This window comes from Hyperoodon ampullatus (genome assembly GCF_949752795.1).
Source record: "Hyperoodon ampullatus genome assembly, chromosome: 16".
NCBI classification, from domain to species: domain Eukaryota; kingdom Metazoa; phylum Chordata; class Mammalia; order Artiodactyla; family Ziphiidae; genus Hyperoodon; species Hyperoodon ampullatus.
The window spans coordinates 1,681,380-1,699,947 of NC_136929.1; the positions used below are offsets into that span (position 1 = coordinate 1,681,380).

The window sequence follows — 18,568 nt, forward strand, 5'->3', positions numbered from 1 at the left end:
GCTTGGGAGACAAAATAAGGCATTTCCGGTCCCATCGAAGGAGGCTCAAGCAGCCCTGTTAAGGGAACTCACTTTGTGGAAATGAAATCCGCTCGACCTGAGTGCTAGGACACTGCCGACGTGGAGCTCTCCAGGTCATACTTTAGGCTGAGGCTGTTTAGGTTCAGGGCAGCAGCTTTGTTTGGTTGCTCTCCAGGCAAGTTTCCAAAGAGAAAAACATAGCCTAGTGCGGTCTAGTTTTAAGAAACGAAAAAGAGTAAGACGCCACGTCTCTTGGTAAGATGCCAGGTGACAACACGTTAGTAAACGGAACCCAGCAGTGCTCACCGAACACTCAGCAGTGCTGTGCTGGGCACACTGTCGAGAAAGTGTGGTTCTGCATTCAGGACATCTGCAGCCCCGCAAGGGCAGAAGGAAACCAGGAAGGCTTCCTACAGGTGGCTGTGGAGGTGTCCTGGGAGAGCTGCACGTGAGCAAGAGGGCCTCCAGGTGGAAAAGCCCTGCCAGGCAGAGGGCCTCCAGGTGGAAAAGCCCTGCCAGGCGGAGGGCCTCCAGGTGGAAAAGCCCTGCCAGGCAGAGGGCCTCCAGGTGGAAAAGCCCTGCCAGGCAGAGGGCCTCCAGGTGGAAAAGTCCAGACCAGGTTGAGGGCCTCCAGGTGGAAAAGTCCAGACCAGGTAGAGGGCCTCCAGGTGGAAAAGCCCTGCCAGGCGGAGGGCCTCCAGGTGGAAAAGCCCAGGTGGTGTACCCTGGGGGGTGGCCTGGGAAGGAAAGCTGAGAGGCAGCTCAGGGCCTCCATGAGAAGAGCTGGAGGGGCGGCTGCCTGTTTCCATCAAGGACACGAGCCCAGGAGGCCCGGCAAGGACTGCGAGTACACGAGGGCTCCAGAAGGACGTGGTCGCAGACGCCTGGGCGGGGTCTGCAGGTGGGGACCCAGGAGACAGGCTGTGGCGTGCGTAAACTGAGGGGAGTTCAGAGCCCCGGGGATGAGTCACAGGACTTTCCCTCGGGGGAAAAACCAAAGGTGACTAAACCTCAGCCTAAGAGGCTTGGGGACAAATGGGGCCTGAGGTTGAGGGGTTAGTGGTGGTTTATCCATGCTTTAAAAAAAGAGAACAGTTAAAACCTTAAAGCTCCTATAGAATTTAGCCATCAGAGTAAAACACAGACACACTGTATCATTTAAGAAACCAAAGGGAAAGAAATTTCTACCTGTGGCAGATTTGACAATTACACTCATTCTCCTTCTTACTGAGTCAAAGCTCAAAATTTCCAGCAATTCGAACCTGAAAAAGAGATTGAAATATTGCTTTTACTATCATCCGGCTCCACGTCTCATTACATCGGGGTGACTACTGACCCTTCCCTGCGTGCTTCTCAGTCCCTAAAAGAGCAAGGGGGTTGTCAGCCTAGGTGGCCGTGAGGCTGCGCCGGCCCCGCTGGCCCACAAGCTGGCTCCTGGGGGTCCTGGAGCACCGGGCGGCGGTTATGGCCTCAGGGGCGCTCTCACTCGCCTTTCCAGGTGGAAACCAGAAGCCGGACAGCAGTGTCCCTGCCCTCCCAGGGGTGACCCCATGGCGCCCAGAGGCCCCGAGCGCTTGCAGGAGGAGCCCCAGATGACCTGGTGGGCCTGGGGCCCAGCAGCCGTTCTGGAGTCGAGGGGCGCACCACCTCCGCAGCCTGGGAGTTTATTTTTCTTAAGAGCAAAAATGTAAAATCCAGCTCTTCTGAGACCATCACCACCTAATCTTACATTCTTTGCCACGTGTGCCATATCCGTAACTGCCCATTGATGTTTATTTAGCAAGGAGAGATGGATGACCCCATCCTCTGAGTCAAAATCAAAACATGCCATTTGTCTCTGGGAGCAGCAGTTTTAGACTAGATGGTCCCTAAGAGTCGATATGGAAAGTGAAACATCCCCCGTCCATCTAGTCCCTCCAAGGCTACGGCTCAGTGTTTCTATAGGACCCCGTGCTCCACGGACTGGGAACCTGCTCTGAGAACACAGAATTCCAGGGCCACTCCCGGGGGAAGGGCTTACATTGGCCCTCTCGTGGGGAGTCAGAGCTCGGCCTTGGGGGTGTCAGAATGTACTAGAAGCTTTGTCAACTCCTGCAGTAAAACTGACAATGTGTGGCTTAACCCCAGCCTGTCTGAAGGCACACCGCCACCCAACTTCTCCTCTAACCGTCCGACTCAACTTCTCCAGGCGTTTCGGTGACATTCTTGGGGTGGTTACGGGGAAGAGGGAAAATCAGTGATGGATGGAGTGCAGAGAACTTGGTCTTTTCTCCAGGAAAGAGCTCTGTAAAGACAGCCCTGTGCTACCGTCCCGACCAGGCAGGTTCTCACCTCTCAATGTCATTGTCCCTGTTTTGCAGCTCCATGTAATTGTCCTTCAGCCTCAGGTACGTGAAGCCCAATCTGCAGAGGAGAAGACATACCTGGGAGTTAATGTGGACCCTGATGGTCCTCCTTCATAGCATGTTTCCATTTTACACTTTGGGAAAGCTCTCCTTTTGAAAAAGAAATGCTTCCAGAAAAAGAGGCTGTAAACTGCCTTGTCAAGTCGGGAAATTATAGCACTGTCTCAGAACATGCTCCAAGAGCCCAGGGAATGTCGACTCACCCAACCGTTTGGCGCACCACACGCCAATTAGCTGCCTTCTTACTGGCGGGTATGGACGGCAGCAGGTCTGAGGATTGGTCCCTGTCTCTACTGATCAGTGGGGCTGCTTAGAGGTTGGTTACCACGTCAGAACTGGAAGGACTCTGGGAGCCCGTCAATCTCCAGGCAGACGCTCCATTTTACTGATGAGGAAACTATAGCCCCGTTCAACCAACGGGCCACGGGGCACTTCCGCTGTAACAGCCCCTCCTGCACCAGCACGTGTGAGGGCTCTGCCCACGCGGGCCCAGGCTGGGATGGGAAAGAGCCACTGGGCCTGGCTTCTGGACTCAAGGAGCTTCCGGGACGTGGAGGTGGAGACATACGCTAACACGGCAACAGCCCTGATCATATTAGGAAGACACTATGGGACCATGGGGACAGGGTCCCGCTGACCTGGCAGGAGCTGGCAGGCTGAAGGAGAGGCTGCTTGGAGGGTGATCTCTATGACTGAATGCGCCTTGATTCCTGAACACTCATTTTCCAAGGAGAGAGAAATCTCGATTCAAGAACTCTCACCTACGTATGTGTGAATTTGTACATCGAATAAAGGTCTGTGGTGACACGATGTACATACCCGATGTCACTTTCACATTGCATGGGAAAAACACATAGTTTAGCCAACAACAAAAACATGGCTCCAAGTAGAGGAGAGGTGCCTGGCGCCCACTCACTACGGCAGCAAAAGGCGAAGGTGAGCCTGGCCTTTAGCACTTTTTAAATGGAAAGATAGTTGATTTACAATATTGTTGTAGTTTCAGTTGTACAGCACTGTGATTCAGTTCTTTTTGCAGATTATATTCCATTACAAGTTACTATAAAATATTGGGTTAGTTCCCTGTGCTGTACAGTATAAATCCTGCACCTTCAGTATTAAGTCAGGGTCGTAAGCTGTGAGAATGGAAAAACATTTTCCCTGACGAAAATTATGCCATGTGTCTGGAAAAAAGTATTTTTCTAAGTGTTTGCTTACAACCCCATGTCATGAGGCAGCAAAAACTCCCAATAACAAGATCTCGAAGGAGGTGGAGTTAGCACAATAGGACACATGGGAAGTGAGCAGTGAGAGAACCCCAGCACCCAGTATCACCCTTTCCATGCTGTGTGACTTTGGGGAAGTTGCTTGATATCTCTCTGGGCATCAATTCTCTAGGATGGATGAGGAAGACCTGTCATAAAGGGATTCCAAGACTGTTGGCATCTTTAAAAGCCTGTGACTATTTGGAATGTCCTCTAAGTTACTGCAGAAGTTAGGAGGAAAAACCACCCATCTGAGACAGCAGGAGGGACCTGCGTGCACCACTGTGGGAATCAGGGGGAAGCCCTGAGCACAGAGGCAGTGACCGCCCTCTCAGCAGAACACTCCAAACACAGGATGCTTCCAGGACGAGCCTGTGGTCGGGGTGGAGAGGTCCCGCACCCCCCTCGCATCCGGGACCAGAGACGCACCTCTGGATGCCTTCGACCAGAGCCACCTCGTCAGGCGAGGACGAGATGTACGCGCAGCGCTTCCCTGAGTCTGGCGACTTCCTGGGCCCGTCCACCTCGTCGTCGTCCTTCACCTGGATGGTGTGGCACAGACAGACGGCCCGGAAAAACAGCTCTTCCCTCTCCTACAAATGCAGCACAAACCCACAACTCTATGGCACACCCGCTCAAAACAAGGAGACCAAACAGAAGACGGTAAATAACAACGCCGGGCCTGCAGCCCTGGGGGTCAGGGAGTCTTAGTTCCACCTCTGGCGGTGGCAGCGGAATCCGGCTGCCTTTCCTCCGCTCTTGCGGTCCAGACGAAGATGGACACGGACCTCAGGGAGGCAGCGGGTTCAAGGCCACAAGAAGAGACGGGCCTGCGATCCCCGGGTTCCCGGAAGCCGTCCCGCGCCCTGGGGTGTGACCGAGACTGAGGGGGTCAAGAAGGGCTGGGCTGGCCTCGCGCAGGCCAGGTGGGTAGCTGAGGCAGGTGGGACGCCCCGCAAGGCCACAGACCACCTGACCCTCCCCCGAGGCTCGGGGGTGAAGAGGCCGTTTCTGCACCACCAGAGGCACACGCACACCGGCTCTCAAAAGGCCACTGAAGCAGAGGTGACTCGGGCCACCTCAGTCCCCTGGGGCTCCATGCAGGCTCTGCAGCCACAAAAGCTTCTGGAACGGTCTCCTGGGCGACCGCCGCTGAGGGTCACGGCCCTCCTGGGGAGGGTGAGACCTGGAGCCACAGAACCAGTGTGTGTGTGTGTGTGTGTGTGTGTGTGGAGTGTATGTGAGCAAGTGTGTGCCTTGTGTGTCTGGTGTGTGTCCGTGTCTGTGTGTGTCTGCATGTGCGTGCCTTGTGTGTGTGCAGGTGTGTCCATGTCTGTGTGCAGATGTGTGTCTGTGAGCACGTGTGTGCCCGTGTCTGTGTGTGTCTGTGAGCACGTGTGTGCCCGTCTGTGAATGTGTCTGCCTGTGAGCACGCGTGTGCCTGTATCTGTGTGTCTGTGAGCACGTGTGTGCCCGTGTCTGTGAATGTGTGTCTATGAGCATGCGTGTGCCTGTATCTGTGTGTCTGTGAGCACGTGTGTGCCTGTGTCTGTGTGCCTGTGTCTGTGAGCACATGTGCCCATGTCTGTGTGTGCGCCTGTGTCTGTGTGTGTCTGTGAGCACTTGTGTGCCCGTGTCTGTGTGTGTGTGTGCCCGTGTCTGTGAGCACGTGTGCCCGTGTCTGTGTGTGCGCCTGTGTCTGTGTGCGAGTGTGTGTCCGTGTGTGAGCACTCATGGTCTGCAGGGCCCTCTACTCTCAGTCCACGGTTTCCCCACCTGGCCACGTGGTGATAGCTGCCCCAGCCCTGATGTGACGGCCAGATGCACCTGCGGACACCTGTGCAGATGGGGACACTCACAGCTCCTCTCCCCCGAGTCGCCAGAGGGCAGCATCTGTCCTGGACCCCAGGACAGGAGGCGCCCCTGGCCCCTCGCGTGACCCGCCCGTGGACAGGTGGCAGCAGCATGCACGGCCAGGAGCACGGCCACCTACCCGCCCGCTGGCGCCCGGGGAGGCGTCGATCATGTCGATGGCGGCGGCGGCGGGGAGCACCTGTCCGTTGCAGATGGCGTGCGGCACGTACACGTGGCCCTCCACGCAGCACTCTTTGAACTCCATGTTGTTCTCGGTGAGGGTGCCCGTCTTGTCCGTGAACACGTACTCCACCTGCGGACATGGCTCGGCTGGGAGCTGCTGTCCCTCGAGGGCCCTCGGACCCCCCAAGGCAGCCTCGTCCGAACGAAGCGATTTCCGAGGCTTTCACCCAACCGTGCTGCCTCCCCGGCTGGACAGTGAGCACGCTGGGCGCACCCGCCCGAAGCTCCGTACATGCGAGCGTCTGGACACAGCCTGGCTCCGGGGGCCAAGGGGGGACTTTCTACACTTTTCTCCTTCCGTCTCATGGAAAGACAGAGACGCGGTAGGGGTTGGGGGCTTGGTCCTGGATCTGATCTGACCAAAAAATCAAGGGTACGGGTGGGATGAGCTTATCCCATAGGCCTGGGAGGTCCAAGCCTGCAGCATCGTTTAAGGTTGGGAGATGACAGAATTCAAACAAGTCAAGGGACAAGAATCTCGGATAGAAAACTGTGGCAAGTGTGAAAACTACACGGAGTTTCAACCCTGGATCTCGACGAACAGAAGGCAGGTGGGGATCCCGGACCCTGTGGGCGCCTCGAGAGCTGCGGGGAACACGGGTCCCCCCCGAGCCCCCGCCGCCGGCTATCAGAGACCCGCGGGCCCGGGAGGGGAGGAGGGTCCCAGCGAGTCCACGCTCTCCCCATCCTGCTGGGCTCCCACCCACACGTTCCGTCCGCGGGACACGCCGCAGGGCAGGTACCTGTTATGACGCCCACTTTACAGGTCAAGAGCTGCCAGTGCAGAGCCCAGGCCGCGAGCCGTCAGCCTGGAGCAGGGCTTCAGGGAGGGGTTCTGAACTCTTTACCCCGCGAGACTGAGACTCAGGTCTCACTCTGACCACCCTGACAACGAGGACCGGGGCAGTGGGCCGGGAGAGCCGAGGGCAGCCCCTGTGAGCAGGCTCACCGCTAACTCTCCCTTGAAACCCAGAATCAGCACCACTTCGAAGGGCCACGGATGAGCTTACGGCAGTGAGTTACTGTGATGAATCTGCATAACTTGTAAACCCCAAAGCACCCTGCACTGTCACATCAAGTTAAAAAGCCACTTTGCCGCCGTCTTTCACTAGGTATAGGTTGTACCTCGATGCATGAGCTGAAATGGAAACGTTCCCATCTGACCCTCCTGATGGTCTGCCTGTGTGACAAGACTCACGTAGCTTCTAGAAACCTGGGACATAAAAGCGAGGGGCCCAATGGCCGGCCAGGGAGAGAAGACAACGCAGGAGACCTGACCTGTCCTAGCTCTTCGTTTAAGTCCGAGGTGTTGACCAGAGGCCCTTCCCCCGTTTCCTCGTCAAACATTTCTTCGTCCCAGGTGATGAAGTAGGAGCCGAGGAACTTCTGCATCTCCACGGTGACGTACATGGACACGGGGATGATGTAGTTGAAGAGAACCATGAAGGCCAGGAAGTCCGTGAAGGCTCTGAGAAACTGAGAGAAGGCGGTGTGATCCCCACGCCGCCCGCCAGCATCACGACGGCTCCAATCTTAGGGTCAGTCAGGCACAGCTTAACAAGTGCTGTTTTTAAACCAAGTGCTTCAAACCCAAAGGTAAAGACCACTGGGGCAGCGGGGGCCGTCGGCTTTGTCTCCTGCACCCGACTTGAGCGCCGTGGCAGGCCCGGGACAGGAGCTGCTGACATCTGCGCTGCTGGTTGTGGGGGGAGCGCATGGGGGGGGATTATGTCACTTGTGAGTCACACTCAGAGACGGCAGGGAGCGGGGGTGGGTCTCCAGCTGAGAGCCCGCAGGACGCTGTATACTGTGAGTATTGCAAGTTTCCCTCGAGAGTCTGATAAACGACCGAATTTAGGGGTCTGTACAAATGGTGTTTCTGTATAGTTTTATCTTTATTTCTGAGCCATTTGTCTCACGGGAGGCCAGACTGAACACAGGAAGGAAGTGGGGGCCAGGTTGGGATCTGCACACGGCCCTGCACTGAGCTGAGTGGATCCAGGTCTGGATTTGCGCACCGCTCAGGTGGACGCAGTAGGCCCAGCCAGAAGACTGTACTGCTTTAAGTAGAGGACATTTCATCAAATTAACACACTGGTTTGGGGGAAAACATTTTTGATGAATATGAACAAAGGAGCCGAAATCCCCCTACGTAAATAGGAAACCAATTCTTATTGTAATTTCCCATCATCGAGATGCTCCTTTCATTCACCTATTACCTAATTAGGGACCGTGTATCTCACTAATAAGCAGCTACTCAGCCCCTCTTACAATACAGGTCACCACGCTGAGTTTTAGGTGTTTAAGGTGTGTCCTTATGAATCTAGGATGGAAGACGATACCTTTTCAAACTTCACTCTTCAAATACCCAAAGAAGGAGGCTCAACCAGTGTCTACAGCTGCGGGGCCGGGGGCGAGGCAGGCAGCGGACGCCTTCACTACCGATGAGCGCGTCTACTACAAAGATTTCATCGACCTAGACCCCATCGGTCTCCCCCCATTTCCATAGCGACAGCCCGCGGAGCTGCTCTCCATACCGGGTTCCTCTGTCTTTCTGCCTCTGTCTTCTGGTTGTACCATGGCTCATCTCGGAACGGCTCGCTCTGCCACACGTACTTCATGACGGTATTAATCAGCGCTTTGCTGATTAGGATGCAGAGGTACACGATGAGGAATACATTCATTGATCTGAAACACAAGACAGCGGCGGTGACTTAGTTCCCGTTCCCCGAGGAATCCTGAGCTGTGCGTCGCCTTCCTCACAAACGTCAGCACGAACATGTTGTGAACAGACAGGGACAGCACAACAACAGGTTTTAAAGGACTCCCCCGACGACCTGTCACGGTAAAAGTGAAAATGCAAGCTCGTCTACGTCTGAGTACGCTCCGTGGGCACTGGCGTGTGTTCTGGGGCCACCAGGGAAAGTGCTGAGGGCAGGGAACTGCGACAGACAGGAGGGCACAGCCTTGCTCACAGGACTTCTGCGTGGTCTAGGACTCTTAATTCAAAGAACACCCAGAAATCAATTTCTTCTGTCATGGAGCATCAGCCAGTGAGCTCCAAACTTGGAGATTATCACCACAAAGGAAGAGGGAGGGAGGGAGGAAGCGAATGCCCTCCGCATAGGAAAAGTGCTGAATCCTTAGCGGGTATCTTAGGAGCTTATGAAGAAGGTTTGATTTTCCAATATCTATTTCTGAAACCAACTTGTCAATGCAGACATCTGGAAACTAAGCATTCTTCTTTAATAAGAAGCAACTGTCCAAGTTCACATCTGATGCAGCCACAGATGGACAGAGACCCAGGACCACATTTCAAGGTCGACTTGCCAGGAGCAGACAGACGATGCCCCAACAGTCTCCCCACAAATCACCCAGGAGCCCAGAGCTCTTTATTACACAACACGTGGACACTCAGTTGTCACTTCAAGTCAAGGACACACTTTCGCGAGAGGCAAAGAAGACATCATTCTGGGCCATGTTTTCTTACAAATTCAACTGTGTCCTTGACTTATTATCAGGATTTTACCATTTAATGAAAAGAAGACTGTTCCCTCTGCTAATGCCTTCCTCACTGAACCCGTATCAGAAAAGTGACTGAACTTTCACTTTTTCATGAAATGGTGGGAGGAGATGCTGGGCACCCACAACTGACCTTGACCCAGAACTCCCGGTGTCCACGCGCGGGCGGGAGCCTGCAGACGTGGCTGAGGATGCGTGGCCATTTATGTCCCCACAAAGTAAGACTGTCAATCTAAGGTCTAAATAACCCGCTTGACTGTCCATCAGATCCCATGAAGGAGTTGCTAGTAAGACTAAGAGGAAAATGGTTCCCCATCTGCGGGGGTTTGTGACAGCGGGAAGCCACGGATGTGTTTTTACATGTTTTGAACCATGGGGCACTAAGCTTACTTTTCGACAGCAGATCGCTTCTGGGATTTTGCCTGATAATTCAGCGCCATCTTGGTTTCCATGCCCGTGTAAATAGCAACACCTATAAAGTACAGAGCAGATGTTAGAACAACACCACAACTGTGTCTTGCTCTACATCATAAAGTATGCACAGCCACGATAAAAATGAAATTTTGGACAAAACGGACCATATTTTAAATTTTTCTAGGCAAGCTAGCTGCTCATCAAAAGTCACACAGGATTCTTTAGACCAAAGGAATGCTTTTCTTTTTCTGCATAAAGAGCAATCCGCACTTTCTTTTTAAGTTCAGATTTTAATGTATTGAGTTTTCCAACAACGGGACACATTTGTATATTTATAAGTTGTTTCAGTTAAAACATAAAAAGTAACCCACCAGACGTGGGAAATACTAGCAAAGAAATACAGCCATTAAAGGAAATTTCTTGCAGAACTACACTCTGTGAATCCTTTCATAGATATAAGTTTACGTTTGAGTCAAAAACTACAGGCACTTAATTTGCAAGCAACACTCTCCGGTGTCACGGCTCTGTGGATTGCGGTTATACATGGCAAATGGTTTTCTTAGTGAGGAAAATTACCGCGGCCATATCCACAGCCCCTCAAAGCACAAAGAGATGCTTTCATGGTACACTTTCATCCGTAGTTAAATCTACGGATTTTAACTGCTTAATGGGTCCTTGGTTTAGAAGCTATTATGAATAATTCACTAATTAAAACATTTACCGAAGATTTTCTCAGTGTTCTTTAGCGTGGCTCCTCTAAGAAGCAAGTTTTCCGATCCTAATGGCCTGCAAAGATAAGGATGACCAGAAACAGGGCAATGGAGAAAGCAGGTCGGCATGACAAGATGGAGAAGCAGCTCACTGGCTCCACACACTTTGTTCTAAGAGGAGACCGTCTCAGTGTAGACCTGCTTGTGCTTGGACTAGGAAAGCTAGCCGGGCCCGTGTAAAAGCACGTGCTGTTTCCCTGGGGGGAGGGAAGAACCTGTCTGCTGGGAGATCCCGGGACAGTCAGCTCCTCCAGGGCCCCGGCCCTGCCCCAGCCCCACTGGGCCGCACCCCAAGGCTTTAAACACGCTCCACTGGCGACAGCGAGGGTGCTGGGGCCCCCACGGGTGCCATGAGCAGCCCCTGGGCACTCGTCAGAAGGGCCACTCGAAGGACCAACCCGGAAACCCGCTCCTAACAGGCTTCACATCTGAGGCCCGAGGCACTGGGGACACCAAGTGGTGCCTGCGCCTCACTCAGCTGTTTCTACCGCCCCCTCGGGGGTTCCACGTACACAACACAGTTGTGCTTTCAGGGAAGGGGGCTATGAGGCCCTGCGTGGCATCTACAAGCACTGCAGCCAAGCCCCAAAGGCCCCTGAATGCTGGTGGCCTGGAAGTCTGGGGCGAGCCAGGGACTGCTGCTCCAGGGGCCAACGCAGCGACCGGGGAATTTAGAAACCATTCGTGTAAAAACAAGCACTCTGGACCCAACAGTGAGCAGCAGACAGACGCTCTGCCTGCAGGGGCTCGTGGTCCAGCTGTCCCCTTTGTTGACAGAGTAATAATTTCTTCTCGTTTCCCAAGAAAAGAAGGGAAATAAGCAGAATTCAGATTCACTAATTTTGCCATTTACAATATTCTCCTGATTTTCTTCGGAGGGTAAAGGGAAAGATTTGCTAAAGCTTGCTTTTCACTTTGTCGGCATTTAATTTCCCTTTACCACGGAAGGCTGAGAATCCACTGAACGTGCTAAGCTTAAATGCGTTCAGTATACTTAGCTGAACCAGCTCAGGGCCACATCAGGCTGAAGATGAGAAAGAGGGGCTGCCCAGCGGGGTGCACTGGCAGGGCCCCCCCCGACCCGACGGGCCTACCCAGCGCCGTCCCATGGCCTCAGCGTGTGCCCCCCAGCCTCACAGCCACGCGGGACAGGTGCCCGGCTGCACACGTGCTGTCTGCTTGTGTTACAAGTACTGTCAGCCTCTGTTAGCAAACACTTATGACAGCTCCTGTCCAAGGTGTTTATGGAAATAAATGGCCCTTTTATACAGTGTCTCTGGGGAGTCTAAAAATAATTTACTTCAAAAAGTACTTCACTTCTAGTTTGGACAGGAGGATGAGGAAATATCACTCCCAAAAGACCGAGAGCTTAGATATATAACCCATAACTGTCCACACCACGAGTTTATAAACATCTCTAAATACCCAAATAGTACATGTCTGCTGAATCATATAGACACTTAAAAAGCTAAACTAGAACTAGTATCAAAATACAAAATATATTGGTAATTATCTTCCCAAAGGGCTCAGCCTTCAACTTCGTCCAAATATCAAACAAGGAAAGCCTGCAGTGCTCACTTTTCTAGCCTCACTAGCTGGCAATATGGATCCGTCTAAATATATTCACTCTTGTCTAAATATATTCACTCTTGTTTAAACTCAAATTAATCCTCGCAAGACACAGAAATCCACATTATTTCTCCAAAGTAACTAGGCATTTACCTTTAGAACAATAGGTATTTAAGAAAGATCAAGGCAACGCCTCCATAGATTCTGGAAAGCAACTGCTAACCTGCTGATGAAGAATGGTGATCAAAACATGCTAAGAGGGGTGCCAACTGTTTCCTTAAAACAAGTAATTTCTGGAGCCTTTCAAGGACATAAACCCCATGATGATTTATTTTGCAGTAATTTCCCACTGTGTTCTTTTTTTCCTACTTCTGGCCCAGTATTTTCTTTAATACACAAGGTAATGCCAGGACACAGACAATCTGGTGACTGCTTAACTTGGAGGAAAAATAATTTCTCTAACTAGTGGGATTTGTGAAGAAGGAGAGCGATGTCAAAACCTACTGAAAGTCAAGTTCCCTCAGTGTAGACCTGAGGCCACGTGCAGATAAAACGTCCAAGGCCCGGAAGTGAGGCAGCACAGGCCACAGCTGCAGTGAGCAGGGCTGGCTCCGTCTGGGCACCACGACCTCAGGGCTGAGTCAGCTCCCTGCCGCCAGCGGTCCGGGGCGAGGCCACTGATGAAGCAGGTGTGGACACCCACCTGTGACCGCACTGGCCACTGCCCATCCCCTGAAGCAGATTTCCCCGTCCCCGGGGGACGTGAGCCTGGGCAAGCCCTTGGGAGACACATCCCCCAACGTCTAAGACTGAGGCTGTGTCCCAGTGATGAGTCTGGGCAGATTCATGCAGCCCAATAAAGTGGCCCCCAAGTCAGAAACCGTTCAACCTCCTAGCTGAAGACTCACGGTCTGTTCAGTTATGAAAAGTGTTTCTATTGGGGAAACGCGCCTTCCCCTTTGCCTGCTGGACCAGCTCCCACCCTTCCCGGCTGTGAGAAGACCCTCGGCAGAGTCATGGGAGAACATGCTCCCTGGGGGCGTTCGTCTGTTAACGCGTCCAGACGTGAACACAAGAGAAACCAGCAAGTGGAGTGGAACCCGGACCTCTGGTCACGCAGAATTCCCCCCTCAAACCCAGCAGGACAGCAACGATGAAAAACTCTCATCCGGAAAAGAATCCACTTTTAATTGAACGATAGAGATGAAATCGCCCAGTGTTTAGAAGAAGCAGGAATCCTCACCTCACCACGGGGTCATTCAGATCGCTGTAAACATTTATGCGGCCGACGAACCTGGGGACGGGAGAGTCAGGTCACTGCCACGGCAGCGGGGGACTGGGGAGGGGGGCAGGACCCCAGACCCCGGCTCTGGGGAAGCCCCCTCCTCACCACTGACCCGTTTCTAAGAAGGACTGGGATCCTGTACTGGAAACACAGGGGTGTGAGGCTAAACCCCTCCTCCCCTACTCCTCCCACTTTTTAATTGTTCTATTTAGCTCAGGACTTAAATGATTTCCCTTAGAGTCACTTCCTCAAAATACAGAAAATTCATTTTTCTTTGACAAATTTAATTCCATTAAGCCTTTTCAAATATTTGTATTAAGATTTATGGATTGGAATGTTGCTGGACTATGAAAATACAGAAGTAATGTATTTTTGACCAGGTCCTAATTTTTCAGCAGTGATTTACAATCTCATTCCAAACCACCACGCGGTTGGGCCGTGTGGCACGGACAGTAGGGAGGATGCCCGGGGAGGAGGAGGCCGGCTCACCTGTAGAGGTCGGGCTGGGGCTGCTCACACTCGATGGTGGCGTGGAGAGAGTCTATATCTTCCTCCGTGTGAAACCCCTTTGTGTCTTGAACTGCATAATGGGTCTGCAGATTGACAAGAAATGGGAAGTCACAGCCAAAATGATCAAGACAAACCCAGCAGCGGGGGCCTCCCGTCCTAGGGCAGCACCAATGTTTAATTTTTTAGGCATAGAAATAAGCCTGGTTACAAAGCCTGGTTACCATACGAGACAGGGTGTATAATAAAGAGTTTGCAAATGTAACAAGGTTACAGAACTGTAGGTACCACCGGGATTCCTGTACCTATTAGGTGCCAGGAAATTCTTCCATTCTTAGCCAGGGTCCTCAACTAACAGAATTCTTCTTCAAAACTGGGCACTTGGATTCATCTGTCAGAGTGGTGGCTCTGAATGAGGAAACAAATTTGGGACCTAAAATATTCTTTTTTGTTTATATGGTTCACAGACAGCTGTCGCAGGCATGGTAAGCTGCCCTCACCTGTCACTGTCCGGGGAGCACAGCTTTCTGCACGGATCCTCACCTGGCCTTGACCCCAGGGCTCCTCAAACTAAGGGGGCCACGGACCCCAGGCCCCGCCCCCAGAGCTTCTGAGGCCATGAGTCTGGGGTGGTGCCCGAGAACCGCATTTCTAACCTGATCCCTGGTGATGCTGGTGCTGGGGTCTGGGACCCCATTTTGAGAAGATGGGCCCAGACGGCACCAGGGAGCGTGGATGGGTGGACCAGCCTTGGGAAGAGAGAGGAAGGAGGGACGGGGGAGGGGACGCAGTCTCCTCCGTGTCTCCCATGAGTAAGTGTCGGGCAAAGCGTGAAAGGATTCAGAGCAACAGGGGGTGTGATCACAGCATCCCTGCAACGTTGTGGAGGCACTTGTGCATCTGGCACTTTGGGACATTTCCTAATTATAGCCTCACAAGAGCCCCTGGAACACAGGTTTGCCCCCATCCTACAGATGTGAAAACTGTAGGCGTGACCTCTGCTTTTAAGGAAAGGGTTCAGGTGACTCCGGCCCCCCCAAGCACAAACACAGAGAGGTCCAAGCGCAGCACCAGTGCTGACGTGGGCCACGTCTGGACCAGGGTGACTGCCATGAAACTTCACCCTGACAGCAGTGATGCACCCGGAGGCTCGTGGCGTCTGTTCCAGGGACGCGTCTAGGCAGTGATGTCCCTTTGTGGGTTGGGGTGCAGAGGGCAGCCCACTGCCTGCAGCTGGGTGTGCATGGCTCGCCGGGGCCGGGGAGGACGGGACACGACACCCCAAGCCCCAAAGGCCACTGGACACCCAGCACTTTCCAGCCCAGAACTGCTCTCCCTGACAGCTGACTGTGCCAGAAGGGTCCCCCCTCCTGGGATTCGTTACATAGAAAATGTGAGAGTAAACGTGGGAAACCCCACAGGGCCTCATACGATGACACCCCAAGTCACCCACAAAGGATTAGGGCACCCTTTGGTGCTTTCCCGGCATAGAATCGCCTGTGTCCACGGGCAGCATTCTAGAACTGTTAGAGCTTCATTTCCGGAGCCAGAGCCTCAGAGCAAGGCTCACTTTCATAAACTCCTTGGAAGCTTCCAGGTTTTTAAAACAATGAAATCCTTAAAATTAATAGCGATGTGTTTCTTCTTTTGTGATTGTTAATTAAAATTTTGTAGCAGTAGCTGCTGGTACAGAATTCCATATTGAGCGTAAGAAATGAATCATAATTTCAGAAAATCCTTACTAAGATATTTTAACAAAGAGACGCTCATACGGCTTCCCTAGTGGTGCAGTGGTTAAGAATCTGCCTGCCAATGCAGGAGACACGGGTTAGAGCCGTGGTCCGGGAAGATCCCACATGCTGCAGAGCAACTAAGCCCGTGCGCCACAACTACTGAAGCCTGCGCGCCTAGAGCCCGTGCTCTGCAACAAGAGAAGCCACCACAATGAGAAGCCCGCGCACCGCAACGAAGAGTAGTCCCCGCTTGCTGCAACTAGAGAAAGCCCGCGCACAGCAACGAAGACCCAACGCAGCCAAAAATAAATATAAAAAAAATAAAAATAAAAAAAGACACTCATTGATGTAACAGTCGGGCAAAATCTAGACTCATGACTCACTTTTCACACAATTCCAGTCCAGTCAAGTCACTAACTTTGACCAGTAAAATGAAAACTTCAAAATTCCAACAATCTCTTCCTTCCATCCTTAACTGGGTACCACCGCTAAACGACACAGCTAAATAAGGAACATGGAGTTGCTTCTGTTAACCTGAGAGGCTGGTCGTTAGGGGGGCTGAGGATGGAAGGAAGAAAGTGGGAAACAGGGAGAAGGAAATGAGAGGAAAACAGTCCCTGGCTTTTCCCTGAACACAGAGCCTCATGCCCGGTGTAGCTTCTGGCCACAAGAGCATAGCTGGGGTGGATGGGGAGGTCCCGACGGGTTCCGACGGGGCACAAACAACAGGCACGTTACCTTGTGGCTGGACTCTCCGTCCAGGCTGGCGGTGGTCACGTGGCAGGTCCCGTCCACGCGGCTGCTGGACAGGAAGATCAGGTCACAGGGGAAGGTCTCATCCTCCTTGACCATGACGATGTCCCCGACCTGCAGGACAGACAGACAGCACCGTGAACCGAAAACCGGGCTCTGGGAGGCGGCTCCCACAGATACCATCACAGTGTTACTTGTAGGAAGGTGTGTGGATGTTAATACAACTGAGAAAGATCGCTGCCTGGACATCTGGCTCAAACCCAGGAAAGACCTGTGAGGTCAATGCCCCAGCCTTAGACCTGGGATGCTTCACAGTGCATTATGACAGAATATTTTGCAATATTCTATTTTGCAATGATAGAAATATTTGCACCATTTGTATTCCAACCAGGCAGATGAGGTAGGCAGTCACCCTGCGGGCATGAAGCCTGTGATGTGGCCGCAGTGATCAGCACTGGATGGTCCCGAGCGGTCCCCGCAGAAGACGGGCACAGGCCATCGCGACGCAGCCGAGAGCCCAGAAACAGACCCACGAAAATACACTTAACCGACTTTGGACAAAGGTATGAAAGCCACTCGATGGAGAAGGGACAGCGTTTCCAAGAGACAAGCACTGGGTCAGTCCTGGGCAAAAAAAGGGACTTTCACCTAAACCTCACACCTGACGTGAAAAGTAACACAAAATGGATCAGGAAGTTAAATCTGAAACATAAAACTTTCCGGAAAAAAAAACCATGAGAAAACCTTTGGGCTCCAGGTTTGGCAAAGAGTTCTTAACCTTGACATGAAAGGCAGCATCCATAAAAGGAAAGATCGGTAAACTGGACTTCATCAAAATGAACAACTTCTGCTTTGCGAAATACCCCGTTAAGGTGTTTCTGACAGAGGACCAGGTTCTAGAATATATGAACCCTCAACGTTCAACAGTAAAAACCCTCAATGATCCAAGTAGGAAATGGGTAAAGGCCATGAACACATGTTTCATGAAGAGGATGCCCTGATGGCAAATAAGCCCATGGTAAGATGCTCACCAGCCTCTAAGGAAGCACACACTTTAACCGCACTGAGAATCAGAACAACCGAGAGAAGAAACAGCGAGAACACCAAACGCCGCCGGGGATGCTGAGAAACAGGCCTCTCACACGTTGCTGGTACAACAGTGCAGACACTCTGGGAGATGGTTTGGCTGTTTCTTTTACCATTATTTCAAGACAACCCAGCAACTGAACTCTTGAGTTTTTATGCCAGAGAAACGGAAACTATACTCAAACAAAAACCTGTACACAAATGTTCACAGCAGCTTTATTTGAACGTCCCCAAACTGGAGAAACATCAACATCCTTCACCTGGGCCACATCCCGCCCCCCAGACCCTGCAACGAAAGGAAGGCGTCCAGACGCCCAACCTGGGTGAGTCCTAAGGGAATTCAGCTGCATGAAAGTTACAGACTGTATGACGCCATCCACGCGAGGACAAATCCTGGAGGTGGACAAATTGAAGTTTCCTTTTCTACTAGCCACAAGCAGCCTTTGCTTCCTTCCTTGTCTCACAGACTCCATTAAAATCCTCTCGGGTAAAACAGGCTGGATACAGAGCAGACATTCCCCATAGGAGATCGATACATTAAAAATTCAATTTTCTGCTGACAGGTACTGTTTAGGTCTGTTTTTGAAGAGATGTTTATTAAAAGTACAGAAGACTTTGCAAAGGAAGTGTAGTTGTTAAAGGAAATGGTATTTGGAGCCTAGGGTCCGAAAGAGCCTGTTAACATATACATGGGGGTCCCACTGCTGTTCCCACACTGAGAGGCTGTCCTCCCAGCTCCTTACCTCCTGACTCCTTGACCACTAGGAAAATATCACCAACCTAGGCTAACGGAGGGGAATTACTGAAACACCTGGACGGTGAAATTTATAAAACAAAGAAAATGTGGTTTAGAAACTTAAAAGTACATCCAACATAGAACACATATAATAACCATTATGAGGTTAACGAAGATGGACCACACGCTGACGACACCTGAAACAGGAGTGTCCCGGCATCCCGAGCCCTGTCCTCCACCCGAGATACCCACTGACCCCCAGGCTGACCCGCTGACCCTCCCAGGGCCTGGGGATGTGCCTGGAAGCAGAGGCTCGGGTTCAAAGACGTGGAGGCCCACCTTTCTGTCCCTGTGCGCAAGGGCTGGTGACTCTCTCCCACGGCAGCTTCCTGATGGCCCTGCCACGAC

The 18,568-nt window shown here is 52.3% G+C and overlaps 1 protein-coding gene across 2 annotated transcripts in view; it reads right to left on the reverse strand.

Moving 5' to 3' along the window:
• The window catches only part of ATP11A (ATPase phospholipid transporting 11A), a gene marked incomplete at both ends in the record, with an annotated part of 116,464 nt that overhangs the window by 26,866 nt on the left and 71,030 nt on the right, over positions 1–18,568 (reverse strand). For both annotated transcript variants that reach the window (XM_079721922.1, XM_079721923.1), the window contains 11 exons: positions 1,210–1,283; positions 2,353–2,424; positions 4,118–4,281; positions 5,682–5,855; positions 7,064–7,261; positions 8,323–8,473; positions 9,698–9,779; positions 10,443–10,507; positions 13,304–13,354; positions 13,835–13,938; positions 16,324–16,452. In XM_079721922.1, coding sequence (XP_079578048.1) covers positions 1,210–1,283; positions 2,353–2,424; positions 4,118–4,281; positions 5,682–5,855; positions 7,064–7,261; positions 8,323–8,473; positions 9,698–9,779; positions 10,443–10,507; positions 13,304–13,354; positions 13,835–13,938; positions 16,324–16,452 — 1,264 coding nt within the window. The remainder of the gene's footprint in view (positions 1–1,209; positions 1,284–2,352; positions 2,425–4,117; positions 4,282–5,681; positions 5,856–7,063; positions 7,262–8,322; positions 8,474–9,697; positions 9,780–10,442; positions 10,508–13,303; positions 13,355–13,834; positions 13,939–16,323; positions 16,453–18,568) is intronic.